Genomic DNA, 27,820 nt, shown 5'->3' on the forward strand with positions numbered 1-27,820 from the left:
GTGTAGGCTATGTAGGCAACATTTGAGCCAACATGTGTGACACTGCTGGGGCAACTTTTTCCATTCAGTCTGGAGTAAAATCATGCATTTATCCATGTGGATTAATTATCACTCCATACCGTGTCCACTCTGTTGAACCGCTTCCATTGGTTCCTTCCTTTTATGTAACCAAGAGCAAAACGGAGCGAACAGTGTTCAACATATGTGTTTCTTGAAAGCAGCAGGGTCCATCCTGTCAATAACAGGGGGCAGCGGCTGAGAGACCAGTCCTCCATCGCAGGCCCAGATGTCATGCTCCTTGTGGCCTTCACACATTGAAGGGGCCAAGTCTAAATTGGCGTGACCCTGATGTGTCATCTTGAGTTAGACACTATTTTCATGCCGGCTTATCAATGTGGCCTTATATCTACAGTATGTGCGTGCAGTAGTTTGTCGGTGCGTGGATCTGCGATTGGTTTTGCACAAGTAGGAAAAATGTGTTCCCCTCTCTATAATCCCACAAGAGCAGGCTTCCTTGGAAGGCATGGTGCAGCAGAAGCAGGGGCATTGTGGTTGGTGAATGGCTTGTTCTAATCTCGTGGAGGCAGTGGTCTGTTGGAGGGGCTTTTGAGCAGATTTGAGCCCGAGGGGTGAGAGCAACAAACACCAAAAAGAAAGAAAAAAAAAGCTCTCTTTCTAGTTTAAAGATTTGCTTTATGAATGGTGCTCGGCAAATTCAAATTAACCAAAGTGGAGGTATACTCATTTGCATTTCCATTCAGCCTTTAAGGGATCTATTTATATCCTAAGATTTAAAGAGGGATATGCTAATCCGACACAATGTTTCCCATACATAAATACATCTTCAATTACATTTCAAAAAAGATCCTTTAATGCAATAGTCTGGGATATGGAGCCATGTTGGGTAACATCTACAATCCATTCTGCTCTCAGTACTATGACAGCTATTTCTTCACACCTATAGACTCTTTTTAAAACAAAAGGACATTTTCACATTACTAACGGACACATTGAAGAAATGCTGCATCCATATCACTCTTCCCAAAATGATGACGCTCGTGGATTTGTTTGATCTCCAGGGAATAAGAGAATTTGGGTGTGTGTGTGTAGAGTGGTTTAACACTGCCATCTGCTGGTTGGGAAAGAGAATCCCGTTTTTCTCTGATTTAACCACAGCCTGGTCATACAGTATCTCATTTCCATTATAGCATAATAATGTTGAGGCTGAAGGCTTATTAGATCAATGCTCAAGTCTGAGTCAAAACATTTTTATCACCGATAATCCTACCCTTTTCTCTCTTTAAAAGCAATGGATTTTTCCAACAGCTATCATCCCATTCTTTGTTACCATGACACCAGATCAACCAAACAATGTCTCTAGCCAAAGCAGCTTCAACTTTAATATCTGTGGGAAGACGTCAGCTGTTGGTCCAGGACATGATGTGTCTGCCATAGAATTTATTACGCACTAACAGCCATTAAGTACAAATAAAAGGTGTTAAACATACAGCTGTTATGAGACTATTGTCAACATACGTACAATTATGGATGCACCAGGAGCACTGTCCAATACACTATTTACAGATAGTATCATCACATTTAATATCTATGGAGTAGTATAAAAAGGACATTTTTCCAATGTTGGTCTCTCCGAACAAAACAGTTCTGGTTAACATGTTGTCAAATCACTTCCTTTGTGGCCGTGGCAGCGCTGGTCCAATGACAATAGAGAAGGAGCCATGACTCCTTATTGCTTGTATTGGGCTCTAATCAGAGTAACCACCTTGTTATTGTACATTGAAGCAACAAGATGTCTTGAGTTTGACAATTAACCAATATAACAGTACTAGAACACAATTTGTATGTTAATCAGTAGTCTGCAATAAACAATAACCTTACAACTTAAAGCGGTTTCTTTCCAAAGCACCCTATTTTTGATTCATTGTCAACAAAGACACTTGGATGAGATTGAATTGCATCCTACTATCCTAGCAATCCAATTGATAAGTATTTGTATTTATACCAACCACAAGCTTCATTATTTTAACTGCTGATTATAATTAACATTATGTATGTAGCTGAATGAGTGGATTGTTTCACATTTCACAAGAATATGCAAAAGGTCGGCATTTTTATGTTTATTTGGAAGAAATTAAGTACAAAACAGTGGCATTTTCTTCCAGAGAAAAAAAGGACAAAAGTGAACAAATATTACCTTTTTTTCTATGTGTATGACACCTGGAGCAGGTCATTTCTGCAAACAGCCTTAAAAGTACAGGTAGTCTATATAACAATTAAATAACAATGGACTAATACCCCAAACATCTTACTGAAAACTCTACTTGTGTCAAACAAACAGATTTCGATTGATAATCCCTAAACTCCGCTAAGGTACGCACAGAAGCTAAACTAACTCTTTTACTGTTAGTACAGAAGTCTTTGACACTGTACCAAGAAAGTCTTTGATCGAAAGACTGTTGTGTTCCTGCACGTATTCATCATCTGACAATTCTGGGAAGATAACCAACTTTAGGAAGATACAAAAGCATGGTTAGAAGATAATAAGCACCCATGCTACATAGGAGTACACTACTCTGAATCAAAACAAAATATCTATGATCATTCCGCGCGGCGCAACGATAGTCTTAAATGAGTAAAATAAAATATATAAAGACAGGATAGTGTATGTAACAATTTCAAAAACTGTAAGATATTAATACAAATGTATATGACAGTTAATTGACATACAAAGAAAAACTGAAATTGCAATACCATATCTTAATCAGTGTTGACAAATAGGTTAGGCTACCTTAAGTAGAGAATTTCAGAAGGGTGAGGGAAAAAAAAAAAAAAAATCAACAAAACTAATCTGCACAAAAAAAACCTTTGTTACACACCGACACCTTTCTCTATATTTAAAAGGAAGATATGGCAGCTCACACCATGACACCGTCTTGATCATAAAAGACAAACATACTTGTCATTCTTAACAAATCTGGAGAGACGAATAAGGGTCAGGCAGCCATGGTGTAATAATAATAATAATAATAATAATAATATTTGTTCAGGAATTGCATGGGCATTAAATCTTAGTCCTAAGGGAAATCAACTGCTTTGCAATTGAAGCATTGAAGACATTTATTAACACAGTTAGTTTGTTGTCACCATTTTTAGCCAAAGTCCAAAATGTAACTATTGACATGTTCAAAATAAATAAAGCCACTGCTAGCAGACTGCTACCGAAAGGTCAGATGTTGCTGTATTCAGTAATTTAGAGAGCGTAAGCATCCAGGTCCACAGAATAACAAAGCAAGTTAGCCTTTTAAACTGCATTCAGACAACCTTTCCAGAGGCTGCGATTTGTAGGTCGGTGCTAAGATATACACCTACATATAGTAATGAAAACCAGATACAAAAAATATATTGAGTACAACTGTACCAGCAGTGAGTATTTCTAAAATGTTACAGATAAAAAATAAATTCTGAGTAAATATATAGTATAGAATAAGGTTTGTAATAGAAACCAGCTATTTGAAACATGCTTTCTAGTTAGGCACATCTACTATGATTGATATTAGTTTACTAAGTAATCAGCCACAGTTAGCATATAGACAGGAAACTAAAATAATTCAGTTAATAGTGGATAAGTCCAGTTCAGAATCATAAATAAGACAAATTATTAATGTCTTCAGAAAGTACAAGGGGGGTGGGGGGGGGGGGGGAATTGCATGTCCACAATTTCAAAACAAGGATTGTTCTTGAAGACATTGATTCAAAACGAATCTATCAAGGTAACCTGCTACCTAAACGTCAGAATTGTAAAAAGAGAGAATGACATCTGGCTGACTTTTTCAAGTAAAAAGAGATGAAAGAGGAGCAGTGTGATTTCAGAAAGGAAGATCTATGGCTTATATGTTGATGGGACATGAAGGGAAATTCTTTGGCTGTTGATGCAAAGTAAAGGCAAGTCAAACAAGAACATGAGCTCCTAAACAACCAAACACTTTGTGAATCTCATTTGAAATGCAAAATAAAAAAATTCTGATTGTACAGTTTCCACATCTAACATTGTCAACCCAACTACGCAATACTTCTTTTCTCAACGAAGAGACCATTTTTAGAGTATAAATATGAACTGAGCGTTCTAAAAAGTCGACCTGGATGTCCACAAGGGAACAGCCTATGTGAGCACCATATGACTTACATTGTTCTTGGCTAAGGGAAGTTGATTCTTGGCAAGACATGATGGTGGGCCATCTCCACTCTCATATGGAAACAGTAAGGAAGTGATGGTAATGTTAACTTCCTTCTGCTTCATTGATCTGCCTCTGGGGTTTGACGACCCCCATCCTTAGCCTTGATTTGAAGCCAGGCATCTCCCAGCGCCTTGGCAAAGTGGTCGTCCACTGAACCGGTGATGGACACGGAGTTGGACACAGGCTCTGCTTCTTTGTAGTTCTTTCCAAGGCTGCGACGAAAGTGCTCCTCAATCACAGGATCGCATTCTGTGTTGGCTGAAAGGCCATTATGTGTGGAGGCAATAAAACCTGATTATTATCATGCATGTAATATATCACAAATATTACACTACTATATATAAACATTAGATTATTATTATTATGATGTATAGTAATGATTGTCTCACCGTTGGTCTTCATCTCATCAGCAGGTGGGCTGGGTGAACAGCCGTTCATGTGGCAGTGCGAGAGGTTACAATTACGGTTGCTCGCAGGGGCACAGGTAATAACAGAGGGACGATTCTATAGGTGGAAAACATTCATACAATCAGCTACAAAGAACTATGTAAAATACTCTGCACAGCTTAGCATATTGTTCCGGATTGTTCATATATTGTACACATCATTACTGAAAAGAGTTTAAATTGAGAATTCAACGTTCTCTGAATATGTAAATACCAAGATAATTGTCTCCAGCAGATTCAAGGTATTACAAAAAAAAAAAAAACATGACAGTGGTACACCCAACAGACTAATCTGAAATATAATACAATTAGAATCAGGGGTTATTAAAACAATATGTATACGGACAGTTGTAGACTTGCAAGCAATCTTATACATACTACAGTCTGGGATCTGTGTACACAGACAATAGCTAATAAGATGCCGATCTCATTGCAGCAGGAAAGTGTTTGGTTAAACAACAAGAAGAAGGAATAAAGGGAAAATGGGTGTGACCGCTTATTAAAAGTAGGACCAAGGAGATTCAAATATATCAGTACATCGTCGGAGGAGATGAGAAGCATCGACGTGGGGAAGTGTCTCGCTACAGCTTGCGCGGTCAAAATGTTTCAGTTGCAATAAGGCTGGTGGACCTTCACGCTTATAATCACACGATAAAATGTACATCACGTGGATCAATCATGGCCGCTCAGATACAGCAGGCATGAATACCACTTGAATTTATCAAAAATGATTTAATGTTTATACCGCGCACTCTATTGTATCACTCCCCCATTAAAAGTTAAGTGCTTTCTTTTTTCTTCTTACTGTTAACTTAAATTATACCATAAATAAGTTCTAGAAGTTGACATACCTGCTGTCGCTCCACAGTCCCGCTAATGACAGACCTCCCTTTGGTCCTGACTCCAACGTCGTGGATGCTTTTGGTCAGAGCCAGAGGCTGGTCTACAGCATAGCTAGAATAAGAAGCATACAGGTGGTTCCCATGGAGACCGTTGGAGGAGGAAGTAACATGCTCCATAGGAGTGTGAGCAAGGCTCCAGTGTTCATTACGATTGTCTCCAGCAGAGGGACGGGCCCTAGAAAAAGAACATTCATATTAAATATATACCACAAACAGTTTTACCTTTTCATAGACAATCAATAGCTGCATCTACACAGCGTAAACTGGGGTGGTGGTCTTGTCTTTTGTATTGTGCAGCACATCAGTGGTTGTAGGCATCTCTCAGAAACTGTTATGATTTTTCACTACTGCAGAATTTGTTTTGCTGCTGATCAAGTTTTCTCCTAAAATCATGACACTTTATAGCCTGGAGGTGATCCTTGCATTCCACCAGAGTTAATGCTGTAAGGTCGCATTCAGACATTTGTTTAAAAAAAACTTAAAAACGGGCTTTTTCAAGCTGAATGGTTTGATATGTGTTTAATACAATATGTCTGCTGTTTAAGGCAAGGCAGAGAATAAATAACAATGTTGGGGTTTAGGGAAATGGATAATACTAATAGAAAGCAGTACTGTTGAGTACACACAGTACCTTTAAATATTCGTAAAGTTGCCTTGTGCTACGTATTTCAATTTGTTGGCAAAAGAAAATGCATAACTGAGCATAATGAGTTCTGAACCAGCTACATATCTATTTTTTCCACTTTAGGTGGTTGATGTAGGTTAAAGGTGGGGTAGGTAAGTTTGAGAAACCGGCTCGAGATACACTTTTTGTTATATTCCATTGAATGGTCTTAACATCCCGATAGCAATGAATATCTTAAGTGCGTTGACAAAAAATCCATTAAAAAAAAAATGGCATCTGTGGAAGCCGTAGTACTGTAAAAAGCATGACCAATCATTTTAGCCGGCTCGGCTAAAATATCTGGATGGCCTACCTGCCTGTCAGCCTTCCATCTGTGCACAAACTTATCTCGTGCCCTCATTGGTCATGTGCGCGTTCGTGTGTGTTGGAGGAGGGGCTCTGTAAGGAAGTGGCAGATTTGTTCCGACTGTGTATTTTCAAATTCTAGCGCACTCGAGCTGGTTTCTCCAAAATTACCTACCCCACCTTTAAATACTTAAATGATACACTGTACGAAAAAATGTATGTGAAAAACTAAACTGAATTTTTTTTAAAGTATTTTCGACATAGTTTTGAGTATAGGTTCTTACAGTTGAGTGGCAAACAATCTGCTCATTTTGGTCATGGGGTCATCATCACAGTTGATTTGATCGTCCATTTGTTCTTCGCCGTACTTCCGTTTGCTTGGGCAGTGAGGAGGAGGGCCAGTGATGTTGGACATGGGAGTCGGCAGGGAGGGTGTCCTGGACTCATCTGTGGTAAAGGAATCAGCAGTATAAATAACCTTGATTAACTTTAGATTCATGAACATGACCACAGCTAATTTGGTGTTTGCCTGCTAAATAAGAGCAGCAAATTGTTTAATTAAGCCTATTAGCTTAGTCATATCCTCTTGAAAAATTATTGTTAAAAAGGCAAGTAAACTGTTTTCCAGATTACCCTCCTAATTATGGAAGGTTGAGGTCTTTGTTTATTTCTGAAGGCAGCTTTGATTAAAATTGTTGTGCAATCAACAAGAGATTCCTTTTGTTTTGAAGTAAAAACCCTCTGCTTAAAAACAAAAACAACACTGTTATTGTCAATATATTTCTCTAGAAACTGTGTTTATTCATATTTTAACAAGATGTATTTTGGAGGATGGCCTCCCCAAAGACACTATCAGCAAACACAGACATAAGTCCTTCCTACATCAAATTAGGCCATATTTATAGTGTTTCATATTATGTATCTTCATCATACAGTATTCACATCTTTGTGTGTTATTAGGTGTGTTTAGTTTCTTATAAGCTTTGAAGGGAGGGTATGAGAAAAACCGATGGTCATTTTTTTTGTAGTATTTCCGGTATTTAGAATTAGTACTGAGTAATTAGTGACTTCTAGTCTTTCCAACTAAGAAGTTAAACATGCAGACAGTAGTATTCACTTTATCTCGTTAAAACAAGGTGAGTTTAACATATTCCGATGTATCTTTATTCCAAATTGACGTACAAAAAAAAAGTTGTGTCTCCGAAATAGCGTTAGTTGAAAAGCAAAACACCAAAAAAAAAAGACATTTTAATTATAGAAAGACACCTAAACTTATTGGTTCAACAGAACACGTGAAATACACAGTATTTGGACACATAACAGCACGCAAACAATGTCAAACTAACCTTCGTAGTGCAGTCTCCCGATGTTATTGTTCATCTTGTCCAGGAACTGAGAGTTCAACAGGTCCATTCTAGTGAATAGCATTTACACGAACAGGCTTGTTGCTAACATTGATGTTAGCAAGACACACCAGCGAAAGCAACAAAAAAGTTATATCCTATAAAAGAGAAACAAAGGAAACATCACGTAAACCAATGTGTTAGATTAGCTTATATTTCAAGTAATTTAACGGAAAAATATCATGTTCCCTTGACGTTAGTGGGTAGCTTGCTAACGATAGGTATCCTCCTGACGTTGACGTTAACGCTTTGAATGCTAACAGTTAGCAGTCCTGCTAGTTAAACACGTAGCTTCAGCTAACCGCTACAATGTTATGTTACCTTTCACTGACACATGAGTAAAGTAGATCAGAAAGTTACGTTGCTATAATAATTGTACAATGATTGTTACAATAGTTACGGAACTGATGTCTTAGTTACAGGAGCTAACAAACTGGAAAGCTAACTTTAGCGACTTTGACAAACTAACGTTAGCCATTAGCAGCTTAGCTAGTCCAAAACTTTGTAGTCAAGCTAGTTCGCCTAAACAGAATAAACGTTGAACAACCTTACACCAACTAGTCAAGTGAGCACTTACATTACGGTACATTTACTGGATGTATGCCCAACAACACCATTCCAAAACAGCGTAACATTAAAAGTGATGTTAAAGTTACTCACTTTATCGACAAAACGCTTCACAGCCTCACCACTACCATGGCTAGTCCAGCTTGCCTTTACACTGCCTTCACGTACTTTCCCACCGCACCAGTCCCCAAACAAAAGAGTGGCGAGCGGCCCTAGCGGAGACCAGGCGAACAGGGAGTAAGGTACCGGTGTTGTGCCGTAGATTGAAGGTTTGCCATGGATTGAAGCCGTGTTCGCGGCGAGGCAAAAGGCTGACGTCATTTCAATTATTGGGCGTTACGTCTAGTTTTTCTAAGCGGTAGAACGAAAGAAAGGTTTTACTCTGTAACATTTTTCATATAGGAATAAACGTCAGTGTTTTTATGTTTTATTCCTACAGAATACATGGTGAAAGGATAATATGTGTTTTGTCAGTATAGTACTATTTTATAAAATATTCTCTGTTGTTTAAATGTCTGATACTTGATAACCACGAATACAAAATACGTAAAAAATGACAAGTAATGATAACACATATGATTGAGTCAGACATTATTGCCGGATTTGGCACCTCCGCTAACTTTGTCCAGGGTGGTCGTACTCCCACCAAAATCCCACTGGTGTTTGCTGTCCCCCTCTAGTTTGTGCACACAAAAGCATTTTACTCTGGGCTCAGCAGGTGTAAAACTAAAGAGGGGCTTCCACATGTGGCAGACCAGGTGATGGTGCTGCCGGATCTGGCACCCCCTCTATAACTTTTCCAAGATAGTTGTATTTTCACCAAAATCACACTGGTGTTTGCTGTCCCCCTCTAGCTTGTGCACACAAAAGCATTTTACTCTGGGCTCAGCAGGTGAAAAACTAAAGAGGGGCTTCCACATGTGGCAGACCAGGTGATGGTGCTGCCGGATCTGGCACGCCCTCTATAACTTTTCCAAGATAGTCGTACTTTCACCAAAATCACACTGGTGTTTGCTGTCCCCCTCTAGTTTGTGCACACAAAAGCATTTTACTCTGGGCTCAGCATGTGTAAAACTAGAGGGGCTTCCACATATGGCAGACCAGGTGATGGTGCTGCCGGATTTGGCACCCCCACTCGGCTATCCTCGGCTCCTACTGTATACTCTTCTCATCTATAGACATATCAGTGACTTTGATCTTCTCTACAATGTGGAAGTTGGTATTAATGTTTCACTACAGCGCTGCTACCAGTGGATGTCACCCAAGTATCACTGAATAAGAACCCTTATACAGGACTGTCTCAGAAAATTAGAATATTGTGATAAAGTTCTTTATTTTCTGTAATGCAATTAAAAAAACAAAAATGTCATACATTCTGGATTCATTACAAATCAACTGAAATATTGCAAGCCTTTTATTATTTTAATATTGCTGATTATGGCATACAGCTTAAGAAAACTCAAAAATCCTATCTCAAAAAATTAGAATAGTTCCTCAGACCAAGTAAAAAAAAAAGATTTATAACAGCAAAACACAATCAAACATTTGAAAATGTCCATTAATGCACTCAGTACTTGGTTGGGAATCCTTTTGCACGGATTACTGCATCAATGCGGCGTGGCATGGAGGCAATCAGCCTGTGGCATTGCTGAGGTGTTATGGATGCCCAGGATGCTTCAATAGCGGCCTTTAGCTCATTAGCATTGTTGGGTCTGGTGTCTTTCAGCTTCTTCTTCACAATACCCCACATATTCTCTATGGGGTTCAGGTCAGGGGAATTTGCAGGCCAATCGAGGACAGTAATGCCATGGTCAGTACACCAGTTACTGGTGGTTTTGGCACTGTGGGCAGGTGCCAGATCATGCTGGAAAATGAATTCCTCATCTCCATAGAGCTTTTCAGCAGACGGAAGCATGTAGTGCTCTAAAATCTCTTGGTACACAGCTGCATTTACTCTGGGCTTGATGAAACACAGTGGACCAACACCAGCAGCTGACATGGCTCCCCAAACCATCGCTGACTGTGGGAACTTCACACTGGATTTCAAGCAACTTGGATTTTGCTCCTCTCCAGCCTTTCTCCAGACTCTGGCGCCTTGACTTCCAAATGAAATACAAAACTTGCTTTCGTCTGAAAAGAGGACTTTGGACCACTGTGCAACTGTCCAGTGCTTCTTTTCCTTAGCCCAAGTCAGACGCCTCTTCCGTTGTCTTGAGTTCAGAAGTGGCTTGACCATGGGAATACGGCTATTGTAGCCCATTTCCCGGACACGTCTGTGAACAGTGACTTTTGATACCTGGACTCCAGCTTCAGTCCACTGTCTTTGAAGCTCCCCCAAATTCTGGAAGCGACTCTTCTTCACAATGCTGTTAAGGCTGCGGTCATCTCTCTTGGTTGTGCAGCGTTTCCTGCCACATTTCCCCCTTCCAACAGACTTTTTGTGGATGTGCTTTGAAACTGCACTCTGTGAACAGCTTGCTCTTTGAGAAATTTCTTTTTGTGTCTTACCCTCCTGATGGAGGGTGTCAATGACGGTCCTCTGGACAGCAGTCAGATCAGCAGTCTTCCCCATACTTGTGATTTAGTTTACTGAACCAAGCTGAGTGTTTTTCAAGGCTCAGGAAACCCTTGCAGGTGTTTCGAGTTAATTAGACGATTCAAGTGATTCGTTGAACACCCTACTAGTATACTTTTTCATGATATTCTAATATTTAGAGATAGGATATTTGAGTTTTCTTAAGCTGTATGCCATAATCAGCAATATTAAAATAATAAAAGGCTTGCAATATTTCAGTAGATTTGTAATGAATCCAGAATGTATGACATTTTTGTTTTTTTAATTGCATTACAGAAAATAAAGAACTTTATCACAATATTCTAATTTTCTGAGACAGTCCTGTAAGTACGGGTGTGTGGTGCAGCTTTTCTCAAGTAAAAATACAACTAACATTTAGACTCTCCTTACCACTGTCTGTTATGATAAACGTTCAAAAAGTAAATGAGACACCCTTGTCCTTTACATGGATATTCAGTCAAGGGGTGCCCCATATCCTCATCCTATACATATACTGTTCTTCAAAATGTAAATACACTTTAAATTCTTTATTTATATATCACCAAATATGGTCTCCACTTATCTCCTTAGACCATAGATTCAATTAAGAAAACATTTTTATTCAATAACAGAGAAACATTTGACTGTAGAAAATAGGTATGCAACAGATGTTGTTTAGAATAACCAGAATGAGTGACAGCAAAATTACAATATGGGGAAACAGAATGGCAATATTAAAGTGCAAACAAACAACCTATAATTAGAGCTGGAGTTTGTCACTCATGGATTCAACAAAACTCCACTATTCATGTTAAGCTTTTGACAAATGGTAATTTTTTTCTGTATGATTTATTGTTAAATATCCAAATCTCCCTTCTGTTCAATTTCCTTGAAACAGAGGAGTAAGCTCCATCCCCAAATGAGTGACATGTGTGTGTTAAACAAATTAACCCTCTGAAAACTTAGAGATATATTTATTTGTGCACCATGAAGTCTAGAAATAGTAGCAGTATACAAAGCAAATTTGAACAAAGCGTTCACTTATACTCAACAATGAAAGGGATATCAAATATGCAAGGATGTATTTTCGAAATATATTTTGTCGTATTCTTTTGTTATCCCCAGTTCATACACAACGTACTATTTTGTATAATGATATACCATGTACTAAAGGAGTTTTTTTGTCCAAATAGCCCGTTGCTATATTTACTACATTTTCCAAGTGGCCTGTGGATGTGTTGGTCAGTGCGGTTTAAATCTCCTGATTGCTGAGGGAGTTTGCTCAAAGCGATTAACTTCGTATAAAAGTGTTCATGCTGAGAAATAAATATTCCGTTGCCTTAGTAATAACATTTATTAATCTTAGGTTGATTTGTGCTTAAGAGTCAATGTGCACCTTTCAGAATCGTGTGAACTGTGCTGCCCCATGACAAGATTTGTGGTGAGTGTGTTATTGATGAGTTATTGATCTATTGATCTGTTTCTTGATGCAATTTCAAAATATGAATCTATTACTGAAAACGAGATGTGGTAGTCTCTGAGGTTTTCATCAAACCGCTTTAGTTCCTTCTAAGTATATTCCCTGTATTTACCAATGAAAACATGCCAGAACAGCCATTAATGTATATAAAAGAGTACCAGGGGCAGATTCCTCCTTTGACATTCACATTCTTTTTGCTAAATGAGACATTAAGTTGGTCAATATCTTTTTTTCAGCAAAATGTATGAAAGTAAATGTTCAGTTACAGACAATATAATACAGAAAATGTATGTTGTGTTTTTATGCTTTCATAAGTATTTCGATTGTGTAAACACATAAATATATATATATCAAAATGTAATTGCACATAATATTGTTGTGCCATGGTAGACAAGTGCCTTCTAATTAAGTCATATAAAACAGTCAGGAAAAGAATGTCTTGTAGGAAAATGTAATAACCAAAATCAGTAGCTAAATGGGATCGATAAATCAATTAAGAGAGAGGGTTTACTGCAGGCACTTGTGTCTTAGGGGACTGCTGCTGACGCTTCTCCTCTCATTCAACATTGCCCACTAGTCCAAACAGCCATTTTAGATTTCATGGCTGCATTTCACACACACACATGCTGTGCATGGACAGAGGGCAAAGAAAACATAAGAAACAGGGGGAGCCGGAGGAAGGCAATTATTGTGTAGTACTCTGTATACCCTCCTGCACTTACACTGGAAACCCCTCTATCTAAAATGCTGTGGTTCAAGAAAGCATGACGCCTGCGAGGCAGTAGAAAATGGGGGAGGGGTAGGGAAGGCAGGCACACCAGTGAGAGTGAAGAGAGGAGAGAACGAGAGGAGGAAGGAGAGTAGGAGCATCATTTGCAGTGGGTGAAGGAAGCACAGGGGAAAGGGATTGGCTGAGGGAGAGCGAAGCGTCACTGCTCGTGAGGGGTTGCTCTGAGGATGCTTTGCTGAACTGGGAGGGAACACATTTGCTGGGAGTTTGCATTGAGAGCTCAGCCATCGTCAGCTGCACACTGGGAAAAGGGACTCCTCTGCAGAATCATTTTCCACACCCAGTGCTTGTTCTCCTCTCTCAGCTGCAGCCATGAATTATCTGCGTCGGCGTCTCTCGGACAGCACGTTCATCTCCAACCTGCCCAATGGCTACATGCAAGACCTCCAGAGGCCTGAGGCTCAGGCTGCTCCACCTGCCTCCCCCACACCTGCCAAGTCTCCTACTACTGGGCCTTCACCTCCAGCCACTTCCCCTGCTCCAGAGAGAAAACCTCAGCCATCTCAGTCAAGCGGAGCAGGCTTCTTCAGCTCCATCACCAACGTTGTTAAGCAGACAGCTGCCTCAGCAGGGCTAGTGGAGCAGACACAAGTCACGACGCCTAAGAAGTTCAAGATTCTCCTGGTAATTGATGAACCACAACAGGAGTGGTAAGAAAATATGTTTTCTTTACTCAGTCATTAAATCCATCTCAAATCATTTATGGGTTATGTATTATTTGTTTGCTCATCCTTGTACTGATTTTCTACACATGAATCCTTTGACAACAACATGTGTTTCATGCACCCTGCAGATGGAAATGGGCACTACTCCTGTGGTTTGATGGTTTAGCATCCCTGTGTAATGATATTACAAGAGGCAGACAGTAATTAAGCAAATACGGTCTATTAATTTTCAGGAGTAACTACATTAGATAGAGATATGTCATTTTTATTGTCCTCTATTTGTCTGTGTTTTAGGATGGGTTTTTCTTTGGCATTTGGTTCGGTTATACATATCGTAGCAACAGAAAGCAGGGTTTATGACAGCTGCCTGTAAAATATTTTTTCCATTAACTCACAACATACGCCCTTTAATGTAACTTTTTGAAATTCTGAAAAAAGATGATCCACAAGTTGGGCAAAATATGGAAATGTACATTATTTCCCTGTTAGTGATCTGAATACTGCAGTGCTTTCCCTCCATTATTGGGGGTTGCCCCTGCTCACTGATAGATCACATGACATGTATCTGCAGCACATGGTGGTTTCCATTGGTCGAACATACAAGTCATGTGCAGTATATAGGGTGGCCATAGCCTGCATATTCTCATCCTGCTGGGGGCAAGAGGGTTCGTTACGACATTAAAGCTGATGCACTGACAGTCAGCATCCTGTGGGATCTAACTCTGAGGTAGCTTAGAACAAGCATTGTTGTCAGTCAACTGTAGTAAGGAATTCAATTGTTTCAAATCAGTATGCACAAAGCCTTAGACAAAACTTATTTTGTGTAGTTATTCATATATTTTTGTAAATTAAACATTATGTTGATTCTATAACCTTGTTTACACTGCTGACACATTTTCCACAGCAAGGTGTCTGTGTAGAGCTGTGCATCTGGATATCACATTCTACTGAATATCCCACAACTCATCTTATGTGATATTCCATTCTGTTGCAAAGCATCTATGGAAAGTCACCTAGAGTTAAAAATCAGGAAACCAAAACTCAGCTTTATGATGCCTTTTTAATGTTCAGCACTTTCAAACTGGATGGTAAACTGATTTGATGGACCCACTCCAAATGCTTGGATAATACCAATCACAATATTCGGTAGCTGGAGCTGATCTTTAACTCATTGAAATTGACTGAATTTATGAAAATTACCTATAGTAAACATTGTCCAACAGATCAAGGAAACAGATTAGACCGGATGGCCTTCCCATTTTGGATGCATCTGGTCTGGATGTCTTGTTTTATACATGGTTAACACATCAAGGTTAATGCTGTATGTGTCATCTGTATCTCATTACTGCATATGCAGGATTTAATTTCACGCTGATTTAGATGCACATAAACAGACAATGTAATTAAATCTTCAGAGGAAAATGCCCTTAAAACAAGTCCCACAGAAATTAGGATATCAGCATGGTTCATTGAGGTGGACTTGCAGTATACACTGTTTATGCGTGCAGGACTAGCCATTTATATTACAGAACCGTTGATCAATTTTAATAAGATCAACGGGATGGGCGCCAGACTTTTGCGTCCACTTGTTCCACATTTGTTGTGAGTGGATAGCAAGCTGCTTGTTGGAGAATAAGGATTACAGTCCGATGTGCCAATACACTGACTCTGCTCTGCAGTTTTGGCAGAGAAACGCAGTATAATAAATTAAACCATGCCTTTTATCAAAGCTCGTTCTAATTGAGAATATTGAGTTGGTAGAGCTGGGAGTGAGATGATGTTTTACACTCCATTGTTCTAACTGTCCGTATTAAACCATATCTGAAGTGTTGCCAGCAAGTGTTTTACGGCTCAGACATTATTTCTCTTTCCTTATGCAATTTGCTCTATATAATGTTAGTTCATTGGGTTCATGGGCTCTGCAGTCTAGTATCGTTTTAAATGGTTTCTTGCTTCATATATCGAGCATACATCCACTTGGGAGAATGAGCTGAAATGCTTCATTCAAAAGGCTTCCTCTGTCTGAGTGCTGCATCTATTTTTCATGACTGCTCAATTTCACTGAGTCCGGAGTTGCACATGTTTTTGGTTATTTTTGGTTGCTTTTAAGTGATCTTTCACAAAGGGGGTTTAGGTCACGACGGCACTACAAATCAATCTTGATTTACTCTGTGTAGTGTCAGCTTCATTCACATTGGTGTAGCTTATAGGAGATTTATGTGGTACCAAACTGTGCTGTTTGGACCATTAACTATAACATAAAGAAACAAATATCACATTGAGTGAGATTCAGAGGAGAAAGATTGAGAAAAGGGCTGAAATATATAAAAGGGTACTTTGTATTCAGCTCTCAAAGAGGCAGGAAGAAAACATAAAAAAAAAAAAGCTGTAGGCAAGTTTTAAGGAGATGAAATATGTCTTTATTTTCATGCAGGTTTCACTAAGTACCCAACATCCTCTGTAATGTTGGCCCACCTTGAGTCTCTCAGCTTGTGTATGTGCTGTATCTATCTTGTGTGACAGTATATCTGCCTGATGCTGTAAATAAAAGCCAGAGTGATGAATACCGGTGACACAGAATGAAATCAGGAAGAATCCTTCAGACTAATTGCATCTGGCAGAAGGCTCTGTCATCAACATCTATTTTTAAGATCCCAGATGATATTTTACACACAACACATTTTCGTACAGCACTGTCTGCATACTGTGTCACCCTGACAATATTGGGAAACACAACACTGTGTGTAAACCTTAATATTTCTGGAAAATCACAGTGACTGAATTGTAAGTGAGACATATTCCACAGAGGCCTTTAAATGCAAAAATGTCCTGCAATATTAGAATCAGCCAGTTATAGAAAACAAAAAGCACATCATTATGGACATGTATCTGAAGAAGAAAGGGTTGTGTAACAGGTTGTGTTAAGCAGAATAAATATATGTAGATTAAATGCATGCTGATAACATCAATGCAAATTACTAGGCTCACAGCACATATAGAGAAAGCAGCATTTTGTCATTTGGACAACGCTTTGACTTGTTATATGAGGCTGCCAGTCAGAGATGTTTGTTTTGTGCCAGGAATACTGAGCTAGAAATGTCTCTTATGGCAAGAGGAGCAGATGTTCCCCTGTCTTATCAGACTAATGGTCGACATGTACTGCTTCTTATTCTCTCCGTGTTGTCGCTCAATTGAAAGTAGAGAGGCTCAGAGTCCTTATATTCAGTCACACTGTTCAACATTACAAAAGCACAAATGGGCCTGCTTCGAACAGGAATCAGGACATGAATGTTTTGTACTGTGAGCTGTACCTTATTCAAACCCTGCCCACGTGTAAGGGTGAATCTTAATTAGGCTAAGTGATGAGACATAAAAATTCAACATGGACTCCTGCTAACCAAGCTCCCGGGTGACTCATCAGAATGAATAAATAGTGATTTAAATTTCGCAGATATATGTAATTTGGCAATTTGACAACCCGCAACAATGAATGAGGTTGCTTAATTTTTCATTGTCTATGTTGTCTTACTTACTCTTCAAATCAGAAGAGAGGAAGAGGATTCTGACCTTATTTGGTTTTTCATTTCATGGCTCATATCAGTGAGCAGTTAGGCACATTGCCCAGAGTCTAACTCTTTTTTAAGGGAAATGGCAGAAATGTTGCTTATACATAACAATAACGTCCTTTATTTTTGGATGGACGCAAACATAAGGAGAATAGGTAGACTAAACCGAGGGCCTCCATGCAGAGGAGCTGCTTAATGTGAGTTGACTATCAAATACTTATGCATATTAATGCACTGTGCTGAAAGATTTCAAAGGAGCTATAGGGTGGTGCCCTCTTTGAACACGGGGCTTCCATGCTCAGTATGCTAAGCTGGGCTGTGTTCTGCAGAGTGAGAAAGTACAGTTCAAACATTCAAATGAAATCATAGGATTTGTAGCCTTGTGTCTGTTTTTGTTCTTGGGGTCGTGTAATGGAAACACCGCCTCAGTCTACACTGTATGTTTTGACAAAGCATATTCATCACAGTAGAGTAGGCTTTTCATTTTCCCAGATATATGAGCAGTGATTCATGCTTTAATGCTTGTTGTCCTCCCTAGCCAAATAGATCCCCATGCCCTAATTAGATTGGGGATGAATAATGCAGATCTACCTCCACGCCACATTGGCAGGGAGTGCTGGGTACGTGACAGCAGGGTGATGCAAACTCAGAGGAAGAGGGAATGAGAACTCCACCGCATGTCGTCTAAAAATATAAACACAGCCAAAACATGGAGGTTCTACGGACCCTATTAGTTACATAATGCTCAGCCTCACACCAATTTAACACTGTTGCACTGCAGTAAATGTCACTAAGTTTAAGTTTGAGCGAGAAGCTGTGGAAAGGAAAACTCCTACATGATAATTTGTGGAAGTAAAAGGGTAGAAAGGTTTTTTTGGTCCATCCTTATTATTGATTTATTTGAGCTCACCCAAGTTGTACTTTCAAGGCTTATCTTCTCAGGCCCAGCCCTGCTACATAGGTCTAGGAAAAAGTCCAATAAATCAAACACACAGTTAACACCGACAATCATTATTTGCTGCCGCTTTTATCTCTGTGTGGTGTCGGTATGTAGACACTGATCCATCTTAAATCCCATGGCAAAAATGTTTCATTTATCCAGTGATCCATGGGAAAAATGGGAATTAAAAGACCCACAGGTGTCACTTTTGTTTAACCTGTTTTGAAGAGTGCTGAATGCAGCCATTTCCATCACTGCATTGTCCTGAAATATCCCCACTGAGTGGTACTGCTAGTGGATCAGGCCGTAGGAAAGTCTTCATTGCATCTGCGTGTGTGCTGTTGAAGGGCTTGGTTTTCAACAATCATGTAGCTTGGAATAGTGTTGCAATATTTTATCGCTTTACTTGTTGCCAGATTGAAGGGAAGAAGTGTCGAGGAGGCTGTGCTTTAGCAGTTTGAAGAACGTGAAAGGGAGATTTTGTCTATACTGTGCTGCAAATGGACCCTTTTCACCCAACAAAGCAGGATTTATCAACATTCATTCATAAAGTGATACGTGAATGCTTAATTTAACCTTTGGTTTGTAATCAATTAAGGTCTCTATTCTTTTTCCTTTTTTTCTTTTATTGAAAGTTGTCTTTCTGTTTTAATCAGGGCAAAATTATTCCGTGGGAAGAAACTACCTGGAGATTATGAGATCAAAGTGGAGCAGGTATGTGTTTTACCAAGCCTTCGATATCCATTTTATTATGTAGAGGAAAAGTTTATTACTCTCACCTTTTGTGTCTCTCTCTGGTCATCCTCAGGCTGAATTCAATGAGATCAACGTCGTGGCTCATGCCAACGGGACCTGCATCGTTAACATGCAAGCCTACAGAAATGGTACCAAGGTTATCAGGTGAGACACACACAAAAGAAAAGAGTGAAGACTTATCCGCCACAGTCATAAATTAAAGTTAATTTAAAGGTTGATTCAACAGGGATGTTGGCCCCTCCATGATTCATCATCCACACTGATATCAATGCTTATCACTATTTGTCATATTTCTTGTAAGAGTTTTGTCACATCTTTGCTTGAATTTTACTTACCAGGTCATTCAAGCCGGACTTTGTCCTCATTCGTCAACATGCCTTCAGCATGACCCAGAATGAAGATTTCCGCAACCTGGTCATTGGTCTGCAGTATGGAGGCGTTCCATGCATCAACACGCTGGAGTCCATCTACAACCTGTGTGACAAGCCATGGGCGGTAAGCAACCAGCAGGAGAATACTGTAAAGCAATGAAGCAGGGAACAGGATAATAATGAGATCTAATCTGACTGCATTGTTTATACTAAGTAAATAAGATTACTTTGGGACATGATTTATGAATTATGATTTATTTACCTTTTGTGTGTCTAGTTTGCCCAACTTATCAACACCCACAAGAAGCTGGGTGCTGAGAAGTTCCCTCTTATTGAGCAGACCTTTTACCCCAACTACAAGGAGATGGTGAGAACCAAATCCAAAGATCATTTCAGAATATGTGATTGACATTAAACTAGATTTTTTCCTTATTTGCAATTATTTATTATTATCCTTATTTGCTTATTTTGTAAGATGTACGTAAAGTATGAAAAAATATATAATGCAATAACTTTCATACTTCAGGTCAGCATGCCATCCTTCCCTGTAGTTGTGAAGATTGGACATGCCCACTCTGGTATTGGAAAGGTAAATACATTTTTCTTCGTGCAGTATTAGGAAAGAATACGTTATATACACTTTTTGGGCGAACCATTTTTAAATGATATGCTGTTAATATAAGACATTTGAAAATCATCAAAATACTAGAAAACATTGTCTGCACCATGTCGATTTGAAAGTCCATTCGTTCTTCTTCTCATATGTCGGTTTTTGTGTACAGGTGAAGGTGGACAATCACAGTAAGTTCCAGGACATAGCCAGTGTCGTGGCTCTCACCCAGACGTACACCACCACAGAACCTCTCATCGACTCCAAGTACGACATCAGAATCCAGAAGATTGGCAACGACTACAAGGCCTACATGTATGTGTAACTCCACTTTTTATACCTCAAATGTACAACTAGATGAGAAACAAAGATGTTATAATTTGTGGGCTTTACACACTTCAGGAGAACGTCTATATCTGGCAACTGGAAGACCAATACTGGCTCAGCTATGCTCGAACAGGTGGCCATGACTGATAGGTGTGTGTTATTCCTATGTTCCAATACAAAAACAAATGTCAGTGTGAAAAAGACGTTCAACGTATTATGTTACATGTTAATTAGAAGCAAGCAACTATTGGTGCGTTAACCTGTTTCTGTAATCACTTGTGATAATCCGGTGTGTCTCATTATGCTGCCGCTTGTCTAAGTCAGAACTGTTTTGTCTAGGTACAAGCTGTGGGTTGACACCTGCTCAGAGATATTTGGAGGTCTGGCTATTTGCGCCGTCAAAGCTATCCATGGGAAAGATGGCAGAGATTTTATCACAGAGGTAGGAGAGAAAATCCTGTTTGAAAGCGTACAATGAAACACCTGTTCCTTAAGGTCAAGTGTTCAGTACTTTCGGAATAATGCGACAGATGTATGTGTCGACATCCTCGCTCTCTGCTATAATAAATCCTCCTTGTTCCACAGGTGGTGGGATCCTCCATGCCTCTGGTGGGGGAGCACCAGGCCGAGGACAGGCAGCTGATCGCTGACATGGTGCTGGCTCAGATGAACCAGTTAGCAGAGAAGGAAGCCAATGCTCCCCAGAGACCCACCACCATTCAGCCATCCCAGGTACAGTAACACACAGGCACTGAGATTAGAAACGTAGGCTTGTGTTGGATGAGTATCGTTGTTTATATACTATCAAAAACCCAAATGTTTAGATCTCACTATGAGAAAACCAGCAAAGTTGCGGGATGAGTAAGTAATTGCTTTGTCTTTTTAGGGAACTGGCCAGAAAGGAGAGGTTGTCGGTGACCCAGCTAAGAACGGTGCTGTGGCCCCGCCTCAAGGTTGTCTGCAGTACATTCTCGACTGTAATGGCGTCGCAGTGGGCCAAAAACAAGTCCAGGCCAACTGAGTCACCCAGGAGAAACTAGAGAATTCTCAAAGTCTAGATAACAACGACGTCTCTTAGCCAAACTCAAGCGCAGTCGTGTGTTTGTGTGGATGCTAACAGCTTGAATCAGATCTTGGTGACGTGAGCTCGGAACAGCTGAGTGCTGCCCTGGACTGTGTTTTTAACTCTATGCAGTGTCAAAATGTACTGTCTACTTGTTGACCTGTTGATTTGTGTGCTTGTATGGGTCACCCTTGTTTCAGTAGCTGTGGTTTTTCTTTGGGGCTGTTGTTGATGATGTAAAAAGCAGATCGTGCCTACACTGAGTCCAGTGCTGCTCTGTGCTACCCGTTTGACCCAGCTATAAATATTTTGATTTGCCCTTTACCCCCTTTTCTGTTTACTATTTTGGTGTGTACCTTAGATATTGTTCGAACTGTGGACTATCGTGCAGTTTGAAGTGTGTGTATCTCAATATGTGTACAGTACGTGAGTGTGTATGGCTGTAGTGGTGATTATTTTCATACTAATATAATAGATATTTATTTTTGTTTTGCATGATTGATACAAAAGAAGGTGCAAGTCAGTTACTAATGTCTGATCAAGTGGGAAAATCATGAAACGTCACTGTTTTACCCAAGCTGTGTTCCCTGTGATTCATGCATTGTGAATGTGTCTTATGAAATGCATATTATATAAGTTAAATAGCTTACATGTATCCATTACCAATCAAGCGTTATACCAGTGTGCATACACATACTATAGAGATATACAGTATGTGGCCTTTCTCCTTCTGTTCATCATTACTGTCACAATGTTACCAGAAAAGAGATTATGTAGAGTGATTTTAGGATACTCATAAACACATTATAAATAATAAAACTTAGTCTAAGATATATTAGCTCTATTAAAGATACAGATTATAGTATGAAGGGTTGTGCAGGTGTCTGCACACACAACTTAAATATATTTATATAATTTTGAACCAAAGAATACATCATTTACTTTCAATCGGTCTTTGCACTCCTGTAACCCACAATGTAAATATCAGCGAGTGGGCTGCAGTGTGTGTAATTTCACCAGAGAACAAGACAATACTTCTATGTTTTCAAATAGACTGTTGTGAATCAAAGCCACTGAATTGATGCCATATATTAAAATGGTGGTCTCTCCGGTTATGAGGAGGCGGGCATTACGGCTGCTAATACAAAGGTGAATAATGTATGATCTGCCACTCAATTGCCAGATATAATGCCCCCCTGTGGCCCCCACACTGGATAATGGCTATCATTGTGGTGTTGCTATGACAACAATGCACATTCTTTGAGGTTTTAGCGTCTGTGTTTCTGGATATTCAACACTCTTCCTGTGATTTGATGGAAAGTGCAATACAAATCTTTGTTTTTTACTCAATAATCGTTTTATTTTCAAATCAGATCTTCCATTGAAATGATTCAAAAAGCTATAGTCATCCACTCAATAATTTTTTTTTAAGCGTTTCTAAACTAATATCACAATCACTTGGTTGTTGTCCAGTGGCTTATGTTGAGGCTATATAATATATCAAATACCCTAAATGGTGAAACAGCTAAAAAGCAACCAAATCAACTGTAAAAAGAAATCTGTACCTGTTTTCCAATGTATTTGTTACTATAGTATGACATATGTTCAGCAAGCTCTGTGTGCAGTTCTTTTCCGAGTTTTATAAAGTGCCATTGTATCTGTGAGTGTAGCCTTGTAAAAGCCATGCCTGGGGCTTTATGAGTGTGTTGTTCTGTTCAATAGGAAATATGTCATGGCATTGAACTCCAAGGGAGGAACATGCAGAGGTAACCTGCTGCATGGTCATCCCTTGGTTCAGTGATCGAGACTCGATATTTGACAAATTATAACTGGACGTCTTTTTTTGGCCAATGTGTTGAGGTGAAACCTATATCTTCAGACCTGCAGGACTGCAACTATTAAGGGCCACGGTAACTTGCTCAATATATGTACTTTTAAAACCGGTGTTGGACTGTTTAAATCAAGATCAGAATACAATATATTGTGGAAAAACGTCCTTTCTGGATATTTCCCCTCTGTCACTGGCAATAAAGCTTCCTTTGCAATACATGTATGGTCTGTGTCCTCATCTGTTGTTGTGCTGTTCATGAAGGGAACCCTTATGATCAAAAATATACAAGATGTATCAAATTCAATTTGAGGAATCCATACTACTCCAAAGATTGCCTACATGCTGCACTGCACACAACAATGCACGATGCAATATTCATATTGTGGTAAATATATCTTGTAGTAATGTATTCCCTCCTCTTTGTTTGTGCCATTCTTTGTGTTGTCTCACACTTAAACAATATGGCATTACTATATTTGAGTCAGATCAGTATATTAAAACATTCATCAAAACATGCAAAAGTACATTTAAATTTCACTCACCACTCTGTCAACATTTATCTTTTGCTCAAATGAAAGGCCCCACAAGGATTTCTTTCACAAAGGACTGCTCCAAAGCTGAACCTCAAGGCTGTAACCGCTTTTCTGAAAATGAATCCACAAATACTCACAATAAGTGTAAATTCAAATACATGTTGTTTTGAATGAGATCCTAGCTCAATATGCTGTTGTGCTGGACTAAATGATATTGGCATGACAATTTGTTTGTCATTTTCATATCAGATACATGAGGGTGGCATACTTTTAGAAACTCTTCAAAGACAGTGTAAGAAAAACACATGGTCATCAAATATATTGGCTTGCATTTTATCTGTTACACAATGCACCATCTCTTAGTTTGTTTTTCCTCTCATTTCAGATCCTGACTTCAACTTATTTCCCTCACCTCATTTCCACAGCCCCACTCATCACCTGCAGCTCAGTTCCTTTTTGTCCTTCAGAATTTATACCATCCTCTTTTAGCTGCTGCCAGATTGTCTTGGCTGCTTCAACCAAACTCTCCAGCATATTCTAGCCTGTATTTACCGGATCTGGCTGTTCTATTCCAGCTTGCCTGTATTTTGGGCCTTGGGTATTATGCTTGCTACTGACTGTCTTATTGAATGGCTTAAGGATTCAGTTTTGCCAGAACCAGTGAACATTACAAGATTAAACATGAAAACCTAATGGAATCGCTACAGAGTGAATATCCTGACTCCCTCTGCAGATATAGAGTCACAATGCTCTCGTCTCAGTGCTTTTGGTTTGACAGACAGAAAAAATCTAAATGTTTCCACAACTACACCAAGATTATGTTTCCTCAGTCCTCGTTTTAAACCGAAAAGGCAATCCCTGAATGAAGTTTCCTGTGAATGTGAACAGTCTCTTTTGTGATTTAAATCGAATTATATGAGGTTAGACGAAGCAACAAACTAAGTGCTGACTCATAAAATATAATACAATGTTATTAACATTTCTTTCAAGCATTGCATGACAGTAACAAATGATATTACGAATACCTCACCTAGCACATTCATTACTTACCAAAGCGTATTTGTCAATCGGGTTTATTATTCTCTTGATAACGCTTCTTCCAAATTGAAAAATATCTCATAAGGTGCACTCCATTATGATATTATTTGTTTTGCTTTGTTGCTTTGGATGTTTTGCCTTTTTAGTTATACTGAATCAGCCAACTGGTGACAGTGTTACAACCTCCCACCAGATCTGTAAATGCTTTTTTTCCACAACCAAGCTACTTTGACTGAGAGTACACAAGGATCCCTCAGCATATGCAATTACTGTCAAGTTAACAGACCTGGTGTGCTGTACCAATTACAAATATTGTGTTTTTAAGACATATAGTTGTGGATTTTGAAGTAAATTCTACTATGTCTATTCACCTTGTATGTGCACAGGAGGGCTTCAAATGTCCACATGACAATCAAAACTTACTTACATTGTAAACTAAGAATAAATAGAAGCACAAACCCTGCCTACTATGCACAGTAAATGTCAACCATTTAAATTATTTCAACAAAGAGAAAACACATTGTGAAGTGAGTGTGTATTTGTCTTATATTTGTAAAAACAACGATCATTTTACCCACAATTCTAATGATAACCTCAACATTTTGAGTTTGTTATTTTACTAGTATGAGGCCTTTCTGTGCTTATCCACTTGTTGATCCTAACAGCAGAGACTGGTCAGCACTGTGCACGTTCTGCCTACACATGACTCATCAGTAATTGGCTGCAGAGACCTTATGTCCTGATGGGAGCATTCATTTTCTGAGAGATCTGAGGTAGTGGAGCTAAATGACATATCACATCACACATCTGCTATTTGTCTTGGAAACAGCAAAGTCATGATATCAGCAAGCATCTCCAACGGATCAAATATGCTCATCCTTATGTGTTTGTGAGGCTTCCAGATGGTGCTGATGTGTTTTCTCCTCTTAACAAGCACACTGGCCTGGCCTGGTGGTGGAGTAAAAGCCACTGAAGAACTCAGAAATACACTGAGGGCCCCGGAGATCCAGCTGAGGAGCCTCCGTCTAGACTCCTCCCAGCTGCCTGCCAAGCTGCTGCACAACATGGAAATCTTGTACCCTGGTGCACTGACCATCTGCTGAAAAACACAGTGGATGAGAGAAAGAAGCACCAATACATCCAATAATGAAGGAGAATGAGTGAGTAACACAGGGATCATTGCATATCATGAAATGTACCAGACTCCTATTTCTAACGTATTAGCGTTCCTTTTTAATACTTTATTGTTTACAATGAAACAACACCAAAAATATACACACCATCAACATTGCAGTTTGATTGCTAAATACTGGTGGACCACACAAAGCTTCTTGATGCCACCTGGTGGTGGATTTGAGGCACAAGAGGCCTACAACACACACTTGTCTTTCTCATATACAGTGAAGATTGCTGTTACAGCACCATTGAAAAGATGTGGTCTTCCATTGTAGGCTCATTATAAAGTGACACTCATATAATGGGTTTCTATTCCACATAGAGGCTATGAGAGAGATTTTGGCAGACACTATTACATTGATCGCAGCTGGGCTCCTATTAGCTTTATTTTGGTGCTAGACATCTGGAGGTTCTCTTGTTATTAAACTGCATTAGTAGATGAATGTGTGTTATTTATTCTCTTTGAGTCTGCATTGTCTAAAGAGAATTATTTATAAATGTACTTAATATACTTACCCTGGTAATGAAATAAATGTGTATATGCATATTTAAAATACATTTACACATTAAAAAACGCTTTTGTGAACTACAATGAATAAGATGGATAACCTGATGATTAGCCTGTGTTTCCTTACACACGTATTCCTTTTAAAAAGAATGAGGTAGTTCAGGCTCCTTGTCATTTTAACAAGGGGTTTGAATGCCAGATTTTTGCTCATAATGGCATAGTTTGCATTGTTGTCTTGCTACTTTGTACTTACCGCTATTCCTGCAACTAGCGTGTGAAGAAGGGCGACACACCCTGAAGGAACAGCCACTAGATGGAGCTATTTGTAGGGGCGTATGACTGTGTGCCTGTGTGGCTAGTCAGAAAGCAGAAATAGAACAGTTAAACACATATAGCAAAACCGTCTTAAAAATAGAAGACTAGCGGTCAGTTGATGACTTTGCTCTTATTGCCTTGCTCCACTTTTGATGACATCCGCACTATTGTAACCTGTGACGTGTCACTCAAGAAATATAAGGAACTGAAAAAAGCTTCTATCATGTTTTTTTACAGCCTTGGCATACATTTCAATTCAAAATAATCAATCATTTCTTATTTAGATCACATAAATGATGCCCATATTTACTATAAATGTGCACGCCCTTGCCCAGCAGGAACTACACGTTGCATGTTTACTCTAAAACAAAATATAACTGTCCTCTTTTTCCACAGCACGTCCCTCCCATGCTAAATGATTGTTGTTCCACAGAGCCTGCCAATGGCTGTGCCCTACACAGAAGCATCAGCCAATGGAGGAATCCCCTGGTGTATGTATAATGGTGTATGCACTGGATCCCCTGTGAGGTTACACCACGTTGCCACTGCTACAGCAAACATTTCACCCCACCACAAAGTCTTGCACATGTATGGGACTTTAGTGTGAGTGAACGAGAGAGGAGGCCGTACAAATCTGATCAAATCTCACCTCACCAGCTTCAAATGGTGGTCATACAAATATATAACGTACAGTGTGTGGACTAATTACATTTGTTCCCCTTAATAATAAGTACAACATTTAACAAACACATA

General features: G+C 39.3%; 2 protein-coding genes across 2 annotated transcripts; one reads left to right on the forward strand and one right to left on the reverse strand.

The window, feature by feature from the left end:
* Positions 1–2,125: 2,125 nt before the first annotated feature.
* Positions 2,126–8,828, reverse strand: vgll4a (vestigial-like family member 4a). The gene is made up of 6 exons (XM_079678902.1): positions 8,638–8,828; positions 7,921–8,075; positions 6,859–7,021; positions 5,554–5,779; positions 4,646–4,760; positions 2,126–4,514 (listed from the first exon to the last, which is right to left on the reverse strand). The coding sequence occupies exons 2-6, from the start codon at positions 8,000–8,002 to the stop codon at positions 4,315–4,317; spliced, it is 786 nt and encodes a 261-aa protein (XP_079535028.1). The 5' UTR covers positions 8,003–8,075; positions 8,638–8,828; the 3' UTR covers positions 2,126–4,314.
* Positions 8,829–13,462: 4,634 nt separating this feature from the next.
* On the forward strand, positions 13,463–23,715 carry syn2a (synapsin IIa). The gene is made up of 11 exons (XM_079678881.1): positions 13,463–14,018; positions 19,196–19,253; positions 19,348–19,439; positions 19,634–19,790; positions 19,944–20,033; positions 20,193–20,255; positions 20,449–20,591; positions 20,679–20,753; positions 20,943–21,045; positions 21,189–21,335; positions 21,490–23,715. The coding sequence occupies exons 1-11, from the start codon at positions 13,681–13,683 to the stop codon at positions 21,622–21,624; spliced, it is 1,401 nt and encodes a 466-aa protein (XP_079535007.1). The 5' UTR covers positions 13,463–13,680; the 3' UTR covers positions 21,625–23,715.
* Positions 23,716–27,820: the final 4,105 nt, after the last annotated feature.

Source organism: Notothenia rossii (assembly GCF_949606895.1).
Source record: "Notothenia rossii genome assembly, chromosome: 4".
Classification (NCBI taxonomy): domain Eukaryota; kingdom Metazoa; phylum Chordata; class Actinopteri; order Perciformes; family Nototheniidae; genus Notothenia; species Notothenia rossii.